This window comes from Phasianus colchicus, chromosome 1 (genome assembly GCF_987193195.1).
Source record: "Phasianus colchicus chromosome 1, bPhaCol1.hap1.1, whole genome shotgun sequence".
NCBI classification, from domain to species: domain Eukaryota; kingdom Metazoa; phylum Chordata; class Aves; order Galliformes; family Phasianidae; genus Phasianus; species Phasianus colchicus.
The window spans coordinates 640,980-661,007 of NC_143436.1; the positions used below are offsets into that span (position 1 = coordinate 640,980).

At 59.5% G+C, this 20,028-nt stretch overlaps 1 protein-coding gene across 3 annotated transcripts; it reads left to right on the top strand.

Moving 5' to 3' along the window:
- Positions 1-42: 42 nt before the first annotated feature.
- On the top strand, positions 43-19,889 carry CHKB (choline kinase beta). 3 transcript variants are annotated; one of them, XM_090125027.1, is made up of 12 exons: positions 44-264; positions 1,785-1,893; positions 1,983-2,096; positions 8,596-8,729; positions 8,831-8,932; positions 10,092-10,150; positions 11,338-11,425; positions 11,506-11,614; positions 12,489-12,598; positions 13,472-13,553; positions 17,035-17,110; positions 19,564-19,889. In XM_090125027.1, the coding sequence occupies exons 1-12, from the start codon at positions 80-82 to the stop codon at positions 19,887-19,889; spliced, it is 1,494 nt and encodes a 497-aa protein (XP_089981153.1). In that variant the 5' UTR covers positions 44-79. The 3 variants fall into 3 exon arrangements, with proteins under 3 accessions (XP_089981238.1, XP_089981153.1, XP_089981191.1); XM_090125065.1 differs by having other exon boundaries at positions 19,612-19,889; XM_090125112.1 differs by lacking the exons at positions 17,035-17,110; positions 19,564-19,889 and adding an exon at positions 14,038-14,158 and having other exon boundaries at positions 43-264.
- The last annotated feature ends 139 nt before the right edge of the window (positions 19,890-20,028 follow it).

Genomic DNA, 20,028 nt, shown 5'->3' on the forward strand with positions numbered 1-20,028 from the left:
CGAAGGATCCCCGCCCCCTCCCGGCTGACCAATGGGTAGCCGCCGAACGGCTCCGGGGGGCGGGGCGTGGCGCGGCGCCATGGCGGCGGGGCGCGGCGGCGCTGGGATGGCCGCGCCGGTGCCGGTGGCCGTGGCTGAAGCCGGTGCCGGTACCGGTGCCGTTCCCGCCGCCACCCGGCTGCAGGCCTACGCCTGGTGCCGTGAGTTCCTGGCCGGCTCCTGGAAGCTCATCGGCCCCGACGAGTTCGCCATTGCGCCCGTCAGGTACCGCCCCGTGTCCCGGTGCCGCCCGGTGTCCCGGTACGGCCGGTGACCCAGTACCGCCCGGTGTCCCGGTATGACCCGGTGTCCCGGTACCGCTCGGTGTCCCGGTACCGTCCCGTGTCCCGGAATGACCCGGTGCCCCGGTACCGCTCGGTGTCCCGGTGCCACCCGGTGTCCCAGTACCGCCCGGTGTCCCGGTACCGCCCGGTGTCCCAGTACCGCCCGGTGTCCCGGTGCCGCCCGGTGTCCCAGTACCGCTCGGTGTCCCGGTGCCGCCCGGTGTCCCAGTACCGCCCGGTGTCCCGGTACCGCCCGGTGTCCCAGTACCGCTCGGTGTCCCGGTGCCGCCCGGTGTCCCAGTACCGCCCGGTGTCCCGGTACCGCCCGGTGTCCCGGTATGCCAGATGTCCCGGTGCCAGCCGGTGTCCCATTACGGCCCGGTGTCCCAATACCGCCTGGTGTCCCGGTACCGCCTGGTGTCCCAGTGTGCCCGGTGTCCCGGTTCCGCCCGGTGTCCCCGTACCGTCCCCCATACCGCCCCGTGTCCCAGTACCGCTCAGTGTCCCCGTACCGTCCCCCATACCGTCCCCTGTCCCGGTATGACCCGGTGTCCCGGTACCGCCCCGTGTCCCGGTACCGCCCTCCCAGCCCTCCCCGCGGCCGCAGTGCCGCCGCCATCCTCCCCCGCGCCGCCCCCGGTGCCCCCGCTCCGCCATCGTGTCCCCTGGGTGCCCCATCTGTTGTCCCCCCGTCGTGTCCCATGGGTGCCCCATCGTGTCCCTCCGTTTCATCCCAGTGCCCCATCAGCTCCCCTGGGTGCCCCATTACTCCTCCATCATGTTCCTGGGTGCCCTGTGATGTCCCCCAATTGTGTCCCCTGGGTGCCCTGTTACACCCCACTGTGTCCCCTGGGTGCCCCCCAATATCCCCCCATCAGGTCCCCTGGGTGCTCCATTACACCCCCATCCCATCCCCTGGGTGCCCCCGTTGTCCCCCCACCCCATCCCCTGGGTGCCCCCTGATATCCCCCCATCACACCCCCTTGGTGCCCCATTGTATCCCCACCCCATCCCCTGGGTGCCCCCCACTGTCCCCCCATCAGGTCCCCTGGGTGCCCCATTACTCCTCCATCATGTTCCCAGGGTGCCCCCCGATGTCCCCCCATCACATCCCATTGGTGCCCCATTACACCCCCACCCCATCCCCTGGGTGCCCCCAGTGTCTCCCCACTGTGTCCCCTGGGTGCCCCATTACACCCCCATCATGTTCCCAAGGTGCCCTGTGATGTCCCCCCACCGTGTCCCCTGGGTGCCCCTTTACACCCCACCCCATCCCCTGGGTGCCCCCCAATGTCCCCCCACTGTGTCCCCTGGTGCCCCATTACACCCCCGAGTCCCCCCCCCCATTACGCCCCCATTTCCCCCTCCCGTTCCCGATTCCCCCCACCATCCCCCACTGCCCCACATCCTCCCCCTGCTGCCCCCCCCCCCCGGTGACCCCCCCCGATCCGTGTCCCCCAGCGGTGGGCTCAGCAATCTGCTCTTCAAATGCTCGCTGCCCGACCACGTGCGCAGTGTCGGGGATGAACCCCGCCAGGTGCTGCTGCGTGTCTATGGGGCCATCCTACAGGTGAGCCCCCCCGCCTCCCCCTGACCCCCACAGCCCCTCCGTCACCCCCTCCCCGACACCCTGACCCCCTTCCCACCCCCCTCCCCCAGGGCATGGATTCCTTGGTGCTGGAGAGCGTCATGTTCGCCATCCTGGCTGAGCGGGCGCTGGGGCCACGGCTGTATGGGGTTTTCCCCCAGGGGAGGCTGGAGCAATACGTGCCGGTACGGTGTGGGGTGTGCTGGGATGGGAGTGGGGGGTGGGGGGGTTTTAGGGGGGGTTGGGGGTGGGGGGGGGGTGGCGATGCCGTTTGCTGATAGCGATGGGAGCGGAGCTCTTCAGCATCTGCATCCATCGCAGCATCGCAGGATGGTTTGGGTTGGAAGGGACCTCAGGGATGATGAAGCTCCAACCCCTGTGCCATGCAGGGCCATAGGGACACCATAGGGACACCATTGGGATACATGGAGATCCATAGGGACAACGTGGGGACACCATAGGGACACCACTGGGACACCAAAGGGACACATGGGGACCCATAGCGACACCGTAGGGATACATGGAAACCCATAGGGATACCATAGGGATACATGGAGACTCATAGGGACACCATAGGGACACCATAAGGACATCACTGGAACACCATAGGGACACATGGAGACCCATAGAGACACCATAGGGATACATGGGGAACCCATAGAGACACCATAGGGATACATGGAGACTCATGGGGACACCATAGGGACACCACTGGAACACCATAGGGACACATGGAGACCCATAGAGACACCATAGGGATACATGGGGACCCATAGGGATACGTGGGGAACCATAGGGACATGTGGGGGACCATAGGGATATGTGGGGGACCATAACGATACATAGAGATCCTATAGAGACGTGTAGGGACACCATAGAGATACATGGAGACCCATAGGGACACCACTGGGATACATGGAGACTCATAGGGACTCATAGGGACTCATAGGGACACCACACCATTGCAGTGTATGGCAGCAGCGTGGGGAACCCATAGGGATACATGGGGGACCACAGGGATACATAGAGACACATGGAGACCCGTGGGGAACCATAGGGATACATGGGGACCCATAGGGACACCATAGGGACACCATAGGGACACCATAGGGATACATGGAGACCCATAGGAACACCATAGGGGTACATGGAATCACAGCATCACAGGATGGTTTGGGTTGGAAGGGACCTCAAGGATGACGAAGCTCCAACCCCTGTGCCATGCAGGGCCATAGGGACACCATAGGGATACGTGGGGAACCATAGGGATACATGGGGGACCATAGGGACACCATAGGGATACCTGGGGAGCCATAGGGAACCATAGGGACACATGGGGACCCATAGGAACACCATAGGGACACCATAGGGATACATGGAGTCACGGCATCACAGAACGGTTTGGGTTGGAAGGGACCTCAGGGATGATGAAGCTTTAACCCCCTGTGCCATGCAGGGCCATAGGGGTACGTGGGGAACCATAGGGATACATGGGGACCCATAGGGATACATGGGGACCCATAGGGATACATGGGGGACCATAGGGATACGTGGGGAACCATAGGGACACCATAGGGATACATGGAGTCACGGCATCACAGAACGGTTTGGGATGGAAGGGACCTCAGGGATGATGAAGCTCCGACCCCTGTGCCATGCAGGGCCATAGGGGTACGTGGGGAACCCATAGGAATACGTGGGGAACCATAGGGATACGTGGGGGACCAATAGGGATACATGGGGGACCATAGGGATACGTGGGGAACCATAGGGACACCATAGGGAACCATAGGGATACATGAAGACCCATAGGGATACATGGGGGACCATAGGGATACATGGAGAACTGTAGGGATACATAGAGACCCTATAGAGACCCGTAGGGACACCATAGGGATACATGAAGACAAATAGGGACACCATAGGGACACCATAGGGACACCACACCATTGCAGTGTATGGCAGCAGTGTGGAGCCCTGGGGTACGTGGGGAACCCATAGGGATACATGGGGAACCAATAGGGATACATGGGGAATCATAGGGATACGTGGGGGACCATTGGGATACATGGGGGACCATTGGGATACAAAGAGACCCTATAGAGACCCGTAGGGACACCATAGGGACACCATAGGGATACATGGAGACCCATAGGGACCATAGGGACACCATGGGGACACCACGGGGATACATGCAGACCTATGGGGACACCATAAGGACAGCATAGGGACTCCATAGGGATACATGTGGACTCATAGGGACTCCATAGGGACACCACAGGGATACATGGAGACCCATAGGGACACCATAGGGACACCATGGGGACACCATAGGGACACCATAGGGATACATGGAGACCCATAGGGACATCAGAGGGACACCATAGGGATACATGGAGACCCATAGGGACACCATAGGGACATCATGGGGACACCATAGGGACACCATAGGGATACATGGAGACCCATGGGGACACCATAGGGGTACATGGAGACCCAGAGGGAGATCATGGGGACACCATAGGGACACCATAGGGACACCATAGGGATACATGGAGACCCATAGGGACACCATAGGGACACCATAGGGACTCCATAGGGATACATGGAGACCCATAGGGACACCATAGGGACATCATGGGGACACCATAGGGACACCATAGGGAACCATAGGGACACCATAGGGAACCATAGGGACAACCTGGCCTTGAACACGTCCAGGGATGGACGGGGCACCTGCAGCCCCTCTGGGCAGCTGTTGGCACGGGCTGGTGGTGATGGGACAAGGGGGAATGGCTTTGAAGTGAGACAGGGGAGGTTTGGGTTGGATGTGAGGAGGAAGTTTTTCAGCCAGAGGGTGGTGAGGCACTGGAACAGGTTGCCCAAGGAGGCTGTGGATGCCCCATCCCTGCAGGCATCCGAGGCCAGGCTGGATGTGGCTCTGCGTCCCTTTAAGGGATCTCTGGGTCCCTATGGGGGATCTGTGTGTCCCTTTAAGGGATCTGTGGGTCTCTATGGGGTTCTATGGGGGATATATGGGTATCTCTGGGTCCCTATGGGGGATCTGTGAGTCTCTATGTGTCCCTGTGAGGGATCTGTGAGTCCCTATGGGTCTCTATGGGGTATCTATAGAGGTATATGGTTATCTTTGGGGATCTATGGGGGATCTGTGTGTCTCTATGGGGGATCTCTGGGTCCCTATGGGGAATCTGTGGGTCCCTATGGGGAATCTGTGGGTCTCTATCTGTCCCTGTGGGGGATCTGTGAGTCCCTCTGGGTCTCTATGGGGTCCCTATGGGGGATCTGTGGGTCCCTATGGGGATCTGTGTGTCCCTGTGGGGGATTTATGGAGGATCTATGGGTCTCTATGGGGTCCCTATGGGGATCTGTGTGTCCCTGTGGGGGATTTATGGAGGATCTATGGGTCACTATTGGTCCCTTTGGGGATCTATGGGGGATCTATGGGTCTTATGGGTCCCAATAGGGATCTGTGTGTCCTTGTTGGGGATCTCCGGGTCCCTATGGGGGATCTGTGAGTCCCTATGGGTCTCTATGGGGTATCTATGGGAGATATATGGGTATCTCTGGGTCCCTATGGGGATCTGTGTGTCCCTTTAAGGGATCTCTGGGTCCCTGTGGGGGATCTGTGAGTCCCTATGGGTCTCTATGGGGGATATATGGGGATCTTTGGGGATTTATGGGGGATCTCTGGGTCCCTATGTGGGATCTATGAGTCCCTTTAAGGGATCTATGGGCCACTATGGGGGATCTATGTGTCCCTTTAAGGGATCTGTGTGTTCCTATGGGGATCTGTGGGTCTCTATGTATCCCTGTGGGGGATCTGTGAGTCCCTATGGGTCCCTATGGGGTATCTATGGGAGTATATGGGTATCTCTGCGTCCCTTTAAAGGATCTCTGCATCCTTTTAAGGGATCTCTGGGTCCCTATGGGGGATCTGTGTGTCCCTTTAAAGGATCTCTGGGTCTCTATGGGGTTCTATGGGGGATATATGGGTATCTCTGGGTCCCTATGGGGGATCTGTGAGTCCCTATGGGTCTCTATGGGGGATATATGGGGATCTTTGGGGATTTATGGGGGATCTCTGGGTCCCTATGTGGGATCTATGAGTCCCTTTAAGGGATCTATGGGCCACTATGGGGGATCTATGTGTCCCTTTAAGGGATCTGTGTGTTCCTATGGGGATCTGTGGGTCTCTATGTATCCCTGTGGGGGATCTGTGAGTCCCTATGGGTCCCTATGGGGTATCTATGGGAGTATATGGGTATCTCTGCGTCCCTTTAAAGGATCTCTGCATCCTTTTAAGGGATCTCTGGGTCCCTATGGGGGATCTGTGTGTCCCTTTAAAGGATCTCTGGGTCTCTATGGGGTTCTATGGGGGATATATGGGTATCTCTGGGTCCCTATGGGGGATCTGTGGGTCTCTATGTGTCCCTGTGGGGGATCTGTGAGTCCCTATGGGTCTCTATGGGGTATCTATGGGGGATATATGGGGAATCTATGGGGGATCTGTGGGTCTCTATGGGGGATCTATGGGTCCCTATGGGGAATCTGTGGGTCTATCATCCCATGGTTCTGTCATCATTCTATGGATCATCATTCTACGGATCCATCATCCTATGGTTCTGTGGATCTATCAATCATCCCATGGATCCATTGTTCTTTGTTTCTATCATCCCATGGCTCTATCATCCTATGGATCTATGGTTCTGTCAGTCACTGGATCTATGGATCCATCATCCTATGGATCTATCATCATCCTATGGTTCTATCAATCATTGTTTCTTTCTATCATCCTCTGGTTCTGTGGATCTATCAGTCATCCTATGGCTCTATCCTTCTATGGCTCTATCCTTCTATCATCCCAGGGATCTATCGTCCTATGGCTCTATCATTCTATGGGTCTGTCATCATCCCATGGCTCCATCATCCCATGGCTCTATCATCCTGTGGCTCCATCACCTCACGGTTCTATTTTCCTATCGTCCTATGGCTCTGTCATCCTATGGTTCTATAGATCTATGGTTCTACGGATCTATCAATCATCCTATGGATCTGTCCTTCTATGGTTCTATTCTTCTATCATCCCATGGCTCTACCATCCTACGGTTCTATCATCCCGTGGATCTATCATCATTCCATGGCTCTATCATTCTTTTTGTCTATCATCCCATGGTTCTATGGTTCTGTCATCATCCCATGGCTCTATCATCCCATGGCTCTATCATCCTATGGATCTATGGTTCTATCGGTCTCTGGATCTATGGCTCTATCATCCCATGGCTCTACCATCATTCTATGGCTCTATCATTCTTTTTGTCTATCATGCTATGGTTCTGTCATCATTGTATGGATCCATCATCCTATGGTTCTATGGATCTATCAATCATTGTTTCTTTCTATCATGCTCTGGTTCTCTGGATCTACCAGTCATCCTATGGATCTGTCTTTCTATGGTTCTGTCCTTCTGTCATCCTATGGATCTGTCTTTCTATGGTTCTGTCCTTCTGTCATCCTATGGATCTGTCGTTCTGTGGATCTGTCATCCTCTGGATCTATGGATCTGCCATCCTATTATCCTACAGATCTATCCTTCTATCATCCTATGGTTCTATCCTTCTATCGTCCTATGGTTCTATCCTTCTATCATCATCCCATGGCTCTATCCTCATTCCGTGGCTCTATCATTCTTCTTGTCTATCATCTTATGGTTCTATCATCATTCTATGGATCATCATTCTGTGGATCCATCATCCTATGGTTCTATGGATCTATCAATCATCCCATGGATCTATTGTTCTTTGTTTCTATCATCCTATGGATCGATCATCCTATGGATCTATCATCCCATGGCTCTATTATCATCCCATGGCTCTATCATCTACGATCTATGATCTACCATCATTCTATGGTTCTATCATTCTTTCTTTCTATCATTCTGTGGTTCTACGGATCTATAATCCTATGGATTTATCATTCTATCATCCCATGGCTCTATCATCCTCTGGATCTACCATCATTCTATGGTTCTATCATTCTTTCTTTCTATAATCCCGTGGTTCTACGGATCCATCATCCTATGGTTCTATGGATCTATCAATCATCCCATGGCTCTACCATCATTCTATGGCTCTATCATTCTTTCTTTCTACCATCCTACGGATCTATGGATGTATTATCCTATGGATTTATCATTCTGTCATCCCATGGCTCTATCATCCCATGGCTCTACCATCATTCTATGGCTCTACCATCATTCTATGGTTCTATCATTCTTTCTTTCTATCATCCTATGATTCTATGGATCCATCATCCTATGGATTTATCATTCTATCATCCCATGGCTCTACTATCATCCCATGGCTCTACCATCATTCTATGGCTCTACCATCATTCTATGGCTCTATCATTCTTTCTTTCTATCATCCCATGGTTCTACGGATCCATCATCCTATGGTTCTATGGATCTATCAATCATCCCATGGCTCTATCATCCCATGGCTCTATCATCCTTTCTTTCTATCATCCCATGTCTCCATGGATCCATCACCCTACGGATCTATGCGTCCCTACGGCTCTCTCACCCCCTGGATCTGATGTTTCTGTCGCCCCCCGGTTGTATCATTCCATCACTCTGTGCCCCCCCCCACCCCCCCTCCCCCCCAGAGCCGACGGCTGCGCACCGCCGACCTGCGGGACCCCGACATCTCGGCTGAGATCGCGGTGAAGCTGGCGCGCTTCCACGCCATGGAGATGCCGTTCAGCAAGGAGCCCAAATGGCTCTTCGGGACCATGGAGAGGTGAGTTGGGGGCGGGGGGGGGGGTGGGGGGTGGGATATGGGTGTTTTTTTCTTTATTGGGGGGGGGAGGGGGGGGTCGCGGCTCCTCATTCAGCCTGCAGGTATCTGGAGCAGATCGAAGAGCTCAGCTTCAGCGGGGAGGAGCAGCTGAAGTTGGAGAGGATGAAGGCGCGCGACCTGCGGGGGGAGATGGGGAGGCTGCGGTGAGGGGGGGGTAATGGGGGGGGGGATGTGGGGGGGGGAGGGAGGGATATGGATATGGGGGGTGCTGGGGGGGGGTGGGGGGATATGGATGTGGATATGGGGGGCTCTGGGGGGGATATGGATATGGGGGGATATGGATATGGGGGGGGATATGGATATGGGGGAGGGCTGGGGGGGATATGAATGTGGATATGGGGGGGCTTGGGGGGGGATATGGATATGGGGGGGGATATAGATATGGGGGGGGTGATATGGATGTGGATATGGGGGGCTCTGGCGGGGATATGGATATGGGGGGATATGAATATGGATATGGGGGGAGGCTGGGGGGGATATGAATGTGGATATTGGGGGCCTTGGGGGGGATACGGATATGGAGGGGTTTTGGGGGGGATATGGATATGGTGGGGTCTGGGGGGGATATGGATATGGGGGGGTTTGGGGGGTGGGATGTGGATATGGGGGGATATGGATATGGGGGGGTTTGTGGGGGATGTGGATATGGGGGGATATGGATATGGGGGGGTTTTGGGGGGGATATGAATGTCAGGGGGTCTGGGGGGGGATATGGATACGGAGGGGTTTGGGGGGGGGATGGGAGGGGATATGGGTGGAGGGGGGGATATGGATATGGGGGGGGCTGGGGGGGATATGGATGTGGATATGGGGGGTCTTGGGGGGGATATGGATATGGGGGGGTCTGGGGGAGGATATGGATATGGATATGGGGGGCCGGGGGGGGGATACGGATATGGGAGGGTATGGGGGGGATATGGATATGGGGGGGTCTTGGGGGGGATACGGATATGGGGGGGGTTGGGGGCATATGGATCTGGAGGGGTCTGGGGGTATATGGATGTAGGGGGGTCTGGGGGGGGATATGGATATGGGGGGGGTCTGGGGGGGGATGTGAGTATGGATATGGGGGGGGATGGGGGGGGATATGGATCTGGTGGGGTCTAAGGGAGATATGGATATGGGGGGGGGTATGGATATGGGGGGGGGTATGGATATGGGGGGATATGGATATGGGGGGGGGATATGGATATGGGGGGGGGTATGGATATGGGGGGGGGTATGGATATGGGGGGATATGGATATGGGGGGGTCTGGGGGGGCCGGGCTGTGGGATGGGGCTGAGCCCACCCTGCCCTATAGGGCGCTGCTGGAGGAAACCCCATCGCCTGTGGTGTTCTGCCATAACGATGTGCAGGAGGGTGAGGGGGGGGGAGATGGGGGGGGGGCATTGGGGGGGGTGTATGGTGGGGGGGGGCGAATAAGGGGGGGGGGAATGGGGGGCCAAAGGGGGGAGGTGAACAGGGGGAGTGAATGGAGGGGGCTGAATGGGGGGAGGCAGAATGGGGGGGGTTGGGGGGGCGATTGGGGGGGGGCCGAATGGGGGGGGGCCGAATGGGGGTGCTGAATGGGGTGGGAAAACGGGGGGGGGCTGAATGGGAGGACAAATGGGGGGGGGGCTGAATAGGGGGAGTGAATGGAGGGGGAAGGGGGGAAGCTGGATGGGGGGGGTGGATGGAGGGGCTGGATGGGGGGGGGCTGCATGGCGGGGGGGTCTGGATGGAGGGGGGGGTGATTGGGGGCTCTGAATGGGGGGGGCTGAATGGGGGGGGGGGCGAGTGGGGGTTGAATGGGGGGGTTAAATGGGGGGAGGGGGGGTGGAGCAGGTTTTCCCCCCCCCGCACCATGGGGTTCCCCTGGGGGGGGCTGCACGCCCCCGCAGTCCCACTGCATCTATAGGACCCCCCCACACACACTGCAGTCCCATTGCCCCCATAGGACCTCCCCCCCCCTTTATTCCCATTGCCCCCATAGGACCCCCCCCCCCTTTATTCCCATTGTTCCTATAGGACCCCCCCCATACCCTGCAGTCCTATTACTCTTATAGGACCCAGCCCACCCTTTTTCCCATTGCCCCCATATGACCCCCCCCCACCCTTTATTCCTATTGCCCCTATAGGACCCCCCCCACACGCTTTATTCCCACTGCCCCCATAGGACCCCCCCGCCATACCCTGCAGTCCTATTACTGTTATAGGACCCCCCCCCCCCTTTATTCCCATTGTTCCTATAGGACCCCCCCCATACCTTGCAGTCCTATTACTCTTATAGGACCCCCCCTCCACCCTATGTTCCCATTGCCCCTATACGACCCCCCCACATCCTTTGATCCCATTGCCCCTATAGGACCCCCCCCCACCCCATACGACCCCCCACACCCTTTATTCCCATTCCCCCCACAGGACCCCCCCCCCATTGCCCCTACAGCAACCCCCCTTCCATTCCCATTCCCCCCGTGGGATTTATTTTTTTTTTGGGGGGGGTCCCCACATTCCCCAACCTCACCCCCACCCCCTCCCCAACCCCCCCCCCCAAAATCGCCCCCCAGGGAACATCCTGCTGCTGGCCGGCCGCGAGTCGTCCCCCCACGACAAACTGATGCTCATCGACTTCGAGTACAGCAGCTACAACTACCGGTGTGTGCTGTATTTGGGAGGGGGGGGCTGATTTTCCATCAGCTCTGCCTTCACCAACGCCCCCCCCCCAAAAAAAAAAGGGGTTTCGACATCGGCAACCACTTCTGTGAGTGGGTCTATGACTACAGCCACCCCGCCTGGCCCTTCTACGAGGCGGCCCCACACCGTTACCCCACCCGGCAGCAGCAGGTGGGGGTCCTGGGGGGGGCACAGAATTTTGGGGGGGGGGTCCTGATGGTGCCAACCCAACATTTCCCCCCCCCACACCAGCCCTTCTATGAGGCAGCCCCCCCACCGTTACCCCACCTGGCAGCAGCAGGTGGGGGTCCCGGGGGGGGGGGTGTCCTGGGGGCGGGCAATTGGGGGGGTCCTGGGGGTTGGGGGGGCAATGGGGGGGGGTCCTGACGGTGCCAACCCAACCTTTTTGCCCCCACCCCAGCCTTTCTATGAGGCAGCCCCCCACCATTACCCCAACTGGCAGCAGCAGGTGGGGGTCCTGGGGGGGGGTCTGGGTTGGGGGGGGCAATGGGGGAGGGTCCTGGGGGGGTGGGGGGGCAATGGGGGGGGGGTCCTGACGGTGGAAACCCGACCTTTTTGGCCCCCCCCCCAGCCCTTCTATGAGGCAGCCCCCCCACCATTACCCCACCTGGCAGCAGCAGGTGGGGGTCCTGGGGGGGGGCAATGGGGGGGGGGGTCCTGAGGGAGGGGGGGGGGCAATGGGGGGGGTCTTGATGGTGCCAACCCAACCTTTTTGCCCTCCACCCCACCCCAACCCCCCCAGCCCTTCTACAAGGCAGCCCCCCCACCGTTACCCCACCCGGCAGCAGCAGGGGGGGATCCTGGGGGGGGCACAGAATTTTGGGGGGGGGCGGTCCTGATGGTGGAAACCCAACCTTTTTGCCCCCCCCCCAGCCCTTCTACGAGGCAGCCCCCCCACCATTACCCCACCTGGCAGCAGCAGGTGGGGGTCCTGGGAGGGGGGAGCAATGGGGGGGGTCCTGGGGGGGTCAATGGGGGGAGGGGTCCTGACGGTGGAAACTCAACTTTTTTGCCCCCCCCCCAGCTGCACTTCATTCGCTGCTACCTGTCGGAGGGCGGGGGGCTGCGGGAGGAGCAGCGCCGGGGGGAGGAGGAGGAGGAGGAGGAGGAGGAGATGCTGCTGGAGATCGACAGGTGGGGGCGCTGCGGGGGGGGCGGCCCTAGAGAGAAGCCGGCCCTATAGGCTAACCCTATAACCCGGCCCTATAACCCAGCCCTATAGCCCAGCCCTACAGCCCAACCCTGTAACTTAACCCTACAACCCAACCCTACAACCCAACCCTATAACCCAGCCCTATAACCCAGCCCTACAACCCAACCCTACAAGCCGGCCCTATAACCCAGCCCTATAGCTGAGCCCTATAACCCAACCCTATAACCCAGCCCTATAACCCACCCCTACAGCCCAGCCCTATATCCTAACCCTACACCCCAGCCCTACACCCCAGCCCTACAACGCACCCCTATAACCCAGCCCTATATCCTAACCCTACAACCCAGCCCTACAACCAATCCTATAACCCAACCCTACAACCCAGCCCTATAACCCAGCCCTACAACCCAACCCTACAACCCAGCCCTACAACCCAGCCCTATATCCTAACCCTACAACCCAGCCCTACAACCAATCCTATAACCCAACCCTACAACCCAGCCCTACAACCCAACCCTACAACCCAGCCCTACAACCCAACCCTACAGCCCAGCCCTACAACCCAACCCCATAACCCAGCCCTATAACCCAACCCTACAGCCCAGCCCTATAGCCTAACCCTATAGCCTAACTCTACAACCCAGCCCTATAGCCTTGCCCTATAGCCCTACAGCCCAGCCCTACAGCCCAGCCCTACAACCCAACCCCATAATCCAACCCCATAACCCAGCCCTACACCCCAACCCTACACCCCAGCCCTACAACTCAACCCTACAACCCAGCCCCATAACCCAGCCCTACAGCCCCCCCCTCGCGGTGAGCTGAGCTGACAGCCCCCCCTTTGCCCCCCCCAGGTTTGTGCTGGCCTCTCACTTCTTCTGGGCTCTGTGGTCCGTCGTTCAGGCCAAGATCTCCACCATCGAGTTCGGCTACCTGGTGAGCGCCCCCCCCGCGCCCCCCCAAATCCCCCCCAAATCCCCAAAATGGGGGTCTTTGCCCCCCCCCAACCCCATAGGAGGGTTGTGTGTGATGGGGGGGCCGCAGCTGACCCCTTATTTCCCTGCCCCCCCCCAATATAGGGGTGCACCACAGTCCCCCCAATGCCCCCCCCAATCCCCAAAATGGGGGTCCTTGCCCCCCCCCCCATAGCAGGGTTGTGTGTGATGGGGGGGGCCGCAGCTGACCCCAGATTTTTCCCTGCCCCCCCCCCCTCAATATGGGGATGTCCCACAGCCCCCCCCCACAACCCCCCCCCAATCCCCAAAATGGGGGTCATTGCCCCCCCCCATAGCAGGGCTGTGTGTGATTGGGGGGGGGGCCGCAGCTGACCCCAGATTTTTCCCTGCCCCCCCCAATCTGGGGGTGTCCCTGGTGCAGCCCCCCCCCCCCCCCATCCTTTCTGACCCCCCCATTTCCCCAGGACTACGCGCAGAGCCGCTTCGATGCCTATTTCCAACACAAGGCGCAGTGCTGCTGAACCCCCCCCCCAAAAACCCCCTCCCCAAAATCAGACCAGGCTGTGCCCCCCCCCCTCCCCAAATCCCCCCCCTCCCCCCGTGCTGCAGTGCTGCCTATGGGGGTGTGGATATGGGGGGGGGGCTGCCTGTGTCCCCCCCCCCCCCAAGGACCAGAAATGGGGGGGGCAGTTAAGGGGGGGGGGGTTTGGTGCCCCCACCGTTGTCCTGCCCCCCCCCCCCAACATTCACACAGGTTGGGCTGTGGGGGGGGGGGGGGCTTCTATTATTGCAGCTCATTCCCCCCCCCCCCATCAGAAACCATTTGCAGCCCACCGGGACCCTGCCCCCCCCCCCCCACCCCATGCCTGGAAAATGAGGGGGGGGTCTCTGTGTCGCTGCCCCCCCCCCAAAGAGCAGAATAAAAACCCCATGGACCAACAAAGGCTGCGCCTCTCCCTGCTGCTGCCCCCCCCCTCGGCCCCCCCCCCACCGTTGGTCTCATGGAGTTGGGGGGGGGGGATGGAGTGCAGACCCCCCCCCACCCCCCTCAGCCATAGGAAACCCCCCCCCCCCAAAGCCCTGCAGTCCCATTGCCCCTATAGGACCCCCCCCCAGGTGCCACTGACCCTATAAGACCCCCCCCAAAACCAGCGGTGCGGTTGACCCTATAAGACCCCCCCCCCAAAACCTGTAGTGCCATTGACCCTATAAGACCCCCCCCAAATACCCTGCAGTCCCATTGCCCCTATAGGACCCCCCCCCCACGGTGCCATTGGCCCTGTAAGACCCCCCCCCAAAAAACCTGCAGTCCCACTGCCCCTATAGGACCCCCACCCCAAAACCTGTTGTGCCATTCCTCTATAGGACCCTCCCCCCCAAAACCAGTGATGCCGTTGACCCTATAAGACCCCCCCCCAAAATCTACAGTCCCATTGCTCCTATAGGACCCCCCCCCAAATACCCTGCAGTCCCATTGCCCCTATAGGACCCCCCCCAGGTGCCATTGTCCCTATAAGACCCCCCCCCAGTGCCCCTGAGGTGCCATTGACCCTATAAGACTCCCCCCCAAATACCCTGCAGTCCCATTGCCCCCCCCCCCATACCCTGTAGTGCCATTGACCCTATAGGACCCCCCCCCCCAAAACCTGTGGTGTCACCCTATAAGACTCCCTCCCCAAATACTCTGCAGTCCCATTGCCCCTATAGGACCCCCCCCCCAAAACCTGTAGTGCCTTTCCTCTATAGGACCCCCCCCCCCACGGTGCCATTGCCCCTATAAGGCCCCCCCCCCAAATACCCTGCAGTCCCATTGCCCCCATAGGACCCCCCCCTTTGCTCCCATTTCCCCTATATGCCCCCCCCACCCCTTTTCTCCTCTATGACCCCCCCGCCTTGTCCCACTGCCCCTATTTGCCCCCCTGCCCCATTCCTCCCATTTCCCCTATATGCCCCCCCCACCCCATTTCCCCTATATGCTCCCCCCACCCTTTGCTCCCATTTCCCCTATATGCCCCCCATTGCTCTCATTTCCCCTGTATGACCCCCCCACCCCATTTCCCCCATATGACCCCCCCACCTTTTCTTCCCATTTCCCCTCTATGACCCCCCCACCCCTTTTCTCCCATTTCCCCTATATGACCCCCGCCTTTGTCCCACTGCCCCTATATGACCCCCCCCCTTTTCTCCCATTTCCCCTATGTGACCCCCACCCCCATTGCTCCCATTTCCCCTCTATGCCCCCCCCTTTGTCCCACTGCCCCTAAATGCCCCCCCCTCCCCATTCCTCCCATTTCCCCTATATGACCCCCCCATCCCTTTTCTCCTCTATGACCCTCCCCCCCTTTGTCCTACTGCCCCTATATGACCCCCCCCTTTACTCCCATTTCCCCTAAATGCTCCCCCACCCCATTTCCCCTTTGTGATCCCCCCACCCCTTTACTCCCATTTCCCCTAAATGCCCCCCCACCCCATTTCCCCTCTATGACCCCCCCACCCCTTTTCTCCCATTTCCCCTATATGACCCCCCCACCCCTTTCTTCCCATTTCCTTTATACGACCCCCCCACCCCTTTTCTCTCATTTCCCCTATATGCCCCCCCCACCCCATTTCCCCCATATGACCCCCCCACCCTTTTCTCCCATATTCCCCTCTATGACCCCCCCCACCCCCATTGCTCCTATTTCCCCTCTATGCCCCCCCTTTGTCCCACTGCCCCTAAATGCCCCCCCACCCCATTTCCCCTATATGACCCCCCCACCCCTTTCTTCCCATTTCCCCTATATGACCCCCCACCCCTTTACTCCCATTTCCCCTATATGACCCCCCCCCATTGCTCCCATTTCCCCTCTATGCCCCCCCCACCCCATTTCCCCTATATGACCCCCCCACCCTATGACCCCCCCTTTGTCCCACTGCCCCTATAGCCCCCCCTCATTGCTCCCATTTCCCCTATGACCCCCCCACCCCTTTTCTCCCATTTCCCCTCTATGCCCCCCACCCCATTTCCCCTCTATGCCCCCCCCCCCATTGCTCCCATTTCCCCTATATGCCCCCCCCACCCCTTTACTCCCATTTCCCCTATATGACCCCCCCCCATTGCTCCCATATTCCCCTCTATGCCCCCCCCACCCCATTTCCCCTCTATGCCCCCCCCCCATTGCTCCCATTTCCCCTCTATGCCCCCCCACCCCATTTCCCCTCTATGCCCCCCCCCCCCATTGCTCCCACTTCCCCTCTATGCCCCCCCCATGCCCCCCCTTTGTCCCACTGCCCCTATTTGCCCCCCCCCAGCTCCGCCCCCCGCCTCCCATCCCGCTGCTATTTATGGCCCCGCGGAGCCGCAGCTGCGGGGGGGGGTGTTGGGGGGGGGGGGCACCGCGGCCATTTGGGGCCGTTCGAAGGGGTCCGCCCCCCCCCCCCCCCCCCCCACCCACCCAACCCACCGCCCCCCCCCCGCCCAGCTCCGGTTTCAGCCCCACGGGGCTCCGAACCGCCGCAGCCGCGGTGCTGCCCCAACTCCGCTGGGATCCCTTGGAGGTACCGGGGGGGGGGCTGGGGGGGGTTGAGGGGGGTCGGGGGGGGGTTGGGGGGGTTGGGGGGGGCGGCTCTTTTTGGGGGGGGGGCAAAACCGGGACGCGACCTTGGGGATGGAAGTGCTGTTCTATGGGGCGGCAGCGCTGTGCCCTATGGGTGTGTGCCCTATAGCTGTGTCCTATAGATGTGTCCTATAGCTGTGTGCCCTATAGTTGTGCCCTATAGGTGTGTGCCCTATAGCTGTGTCCTTTAGATGTGTCCTATGGGTGTGTGCCCTATAGGTGTGCCCTATAGCTGTGCCCTATAGATGTGTCCTATAGCTGTGCCCTATAGCTGTGTGCCCTATAGGTGTGCCCTATAGATGTGCCCTATGAGTGTGTGCCCTATAGGTGTGCCCTATAGCTGTGTGCCCTATAGCTATGCCCTATAGCTATGCCCTATAGATGTGTCCTATAGGTGTGCCCTATAGGTGTGTGCCCTATAGCTGTGTCCTATAGGTGTGTCCTATAGCTGTGTGCCCTATAGCTGTGCCCTATAGGTGTGTGCCCTATAGCTGTGTGCCCTGTAAGTGTGCCCTATAGGTGTGTGCAATATAGTTGTGTGCCCTATAGATGTGCCCTATAGGTGTGTGCAATATAGTTGTGTGCCCTATAGATGTGCCCTATAGGTGTGCCCTATAGCTGTGCGCCATATAGCTGTGTGCCCCATAGCTGTGCCCCATAGCTGTGCCCTATAGGTGTGTGCCCTATAGCTGTGCCCTATAGCTGTGCCCTATAGCTGCGTGCCCTATAGCTGTGCCCCATACTGTGCCCTATAGCTGCGTGCCCTATAAGTGTGCCCTATAGCTGTGTGCCCTATAGCTGTGCCCTATAGTTGTGCCCTATAGTTGTGTGCTCTATAACTGTGTCCTATAGATGTGTGCCCTATAGGTGTGCCCCATAGCTGTGTGCCCCATGCTGTACGCCATAGCTGTGCCCTATAGCTGTGCCCTATAGCTGTGCCCTATAGGTGTGTGCCCTATAAGTGTGCCCTATAGCTGTGCGCCCTATAGCTGTGGCACATAGCTGTGTGCCCCATAGCTGTGCCCTATAGGCGTGCCCTATAGTTGTGCCCTATAGGTGTGTGCCATAGCTGAGCCCTATAGGTATGTGCCCCATAGCTGTGTGCCCCATAGCTGTGCCCTATAGTTGTGCTCCATAGCTGTGTGCCCTATAGATGTGTGCAATATAGTTGTGCCCTATAGCTGTGCCCTATAGCTGTGTGCCCCATAGCTGTGTGCCCCATAGCTGTGCCCCATAGCTCTGCATTGCCGTGCCATGCAGTGCCACGCAGCTCAGTGCAACTCAGCGCCATGCAGCGCCCTGCAGCACCACGCAGTGCAGCTCAGTGCCATGCAGTAGTGCCATGCAATGCCACACAGCACCGTGCAGCGCCTTGCAGCACCATGCAGTGCAGCCCGGAGCCATGCAGCACCATGCAGTGCAGCTCAGTGCCATGCAGTGCCATGCAGCACCATGCAGCGTCATGCAGTGCAGCCCAGAGCCATGCAGCACCTTGCAGCGCCTTGCAGCTCCATGCAGTGCAGCTCAGCGCCATGCAGCGCCATGCAGTGCGGCTCAGCTCCATGCAGTGCCATGCAGTGCAGCTCAGTGCCCTGCAGTGCCCTGCAGTGCCTTGCAGCGCCATGCAGCGCAGCTCAGTGCCATGCACTAGTGCTGTGCAGCACCATGCAGTGCAATTCAGTGCCACGCAGCGCCATGCAGCTCCAAGCAGCGCCCTGCAGTGCAGCTCAGCGCCTTGCAGTGCCATGCAGCGCCACACAGTGCAGCTCAGTGTCATGCAGTAGCGCCACCCAGCGCCGTGCAGCGCCCTGCAGCAGCATGCAGTGCAGATCAGTGCCATGCAGCGCCATGCAGTGCCACACGGCACCATGCAACGCCTTGCAGCACCATGCAGTGCAGCCCAGAGCCATGCAGCACCATGCAGCGCAGCTCAGTGCATGCAGCGCCATGCAGTGCCATGCAGCACCGTGCAGTGCAGCTCAGTGCCTTGCAGCGCTTTGCAGCACCATGCAGCGCTTTGCAGCACCATGCAGCGCAGCTCAGCACCATGCAACACCAAGCAGCACCTTGCAGCGCCATGCAGTGCCTTGCAGCGCCATGCAGTGCAGCTCAGCGCCATGCAGCGCCCCGCAGCGCCTTGCAGTGCAGCTCAGTGCATGCAGTGCCTTGCAACACCATGCAGCACCATGCAGTGCCTTGCAGTGCAGCTCAGCGCCATGCAGCACCATGCAGTGCCTTGCAGTGCAGCTCAGCGCCATGCAGCGCCATGCAGTGCAGCTCAACGCCCTGCAGCGCCGCGCAGCGCCGCGCAGCCCCGCACCCCGCACCACCCCCGCTCCGTTGCTCCGCTCCGTTTCTCCCCGCCGCCCTTTGGCTCAGTGGGCGCCGCTCCAGCGCCCCGTGACCGCGGGCTGAGCGACAGCCGAACGGCCGGGCCGGCAGGGCGGGGAGCGGCCGAGCGGAGCCGAGCGGAGCCGGAGCGAACCGAGCGGAGCCGAGGCGAACCGAGCGGCGTCGAGGCGAACCGAGCGGCGTCGAGGCGAACCGAGCGGAGCCGAGGCGAACCGAGCGGAGCCGAGGCGAACCGAGCGGAGCCGAAGCGAACCGAGCGGAGCCGAAGCGAACCGAGCGGAGCCGAAGCGAACCGAGCGTCACAGCAGCGCTCGGAGCGGCGCGGAGCGGAGCGGGGCGGACGGACGGACGGACGGCGGCGGCTGTGACGGAACTGCGGGACAACAGGTGGAGGGGCGGACCAGTACACACCAGTACACACCAGTGCACACCAGTACACACCAGTGCAGGCCAGTATAGACCGGTACAGACCAGTATAGACCGGTGCAGGCCGGTACAGACCGGTAC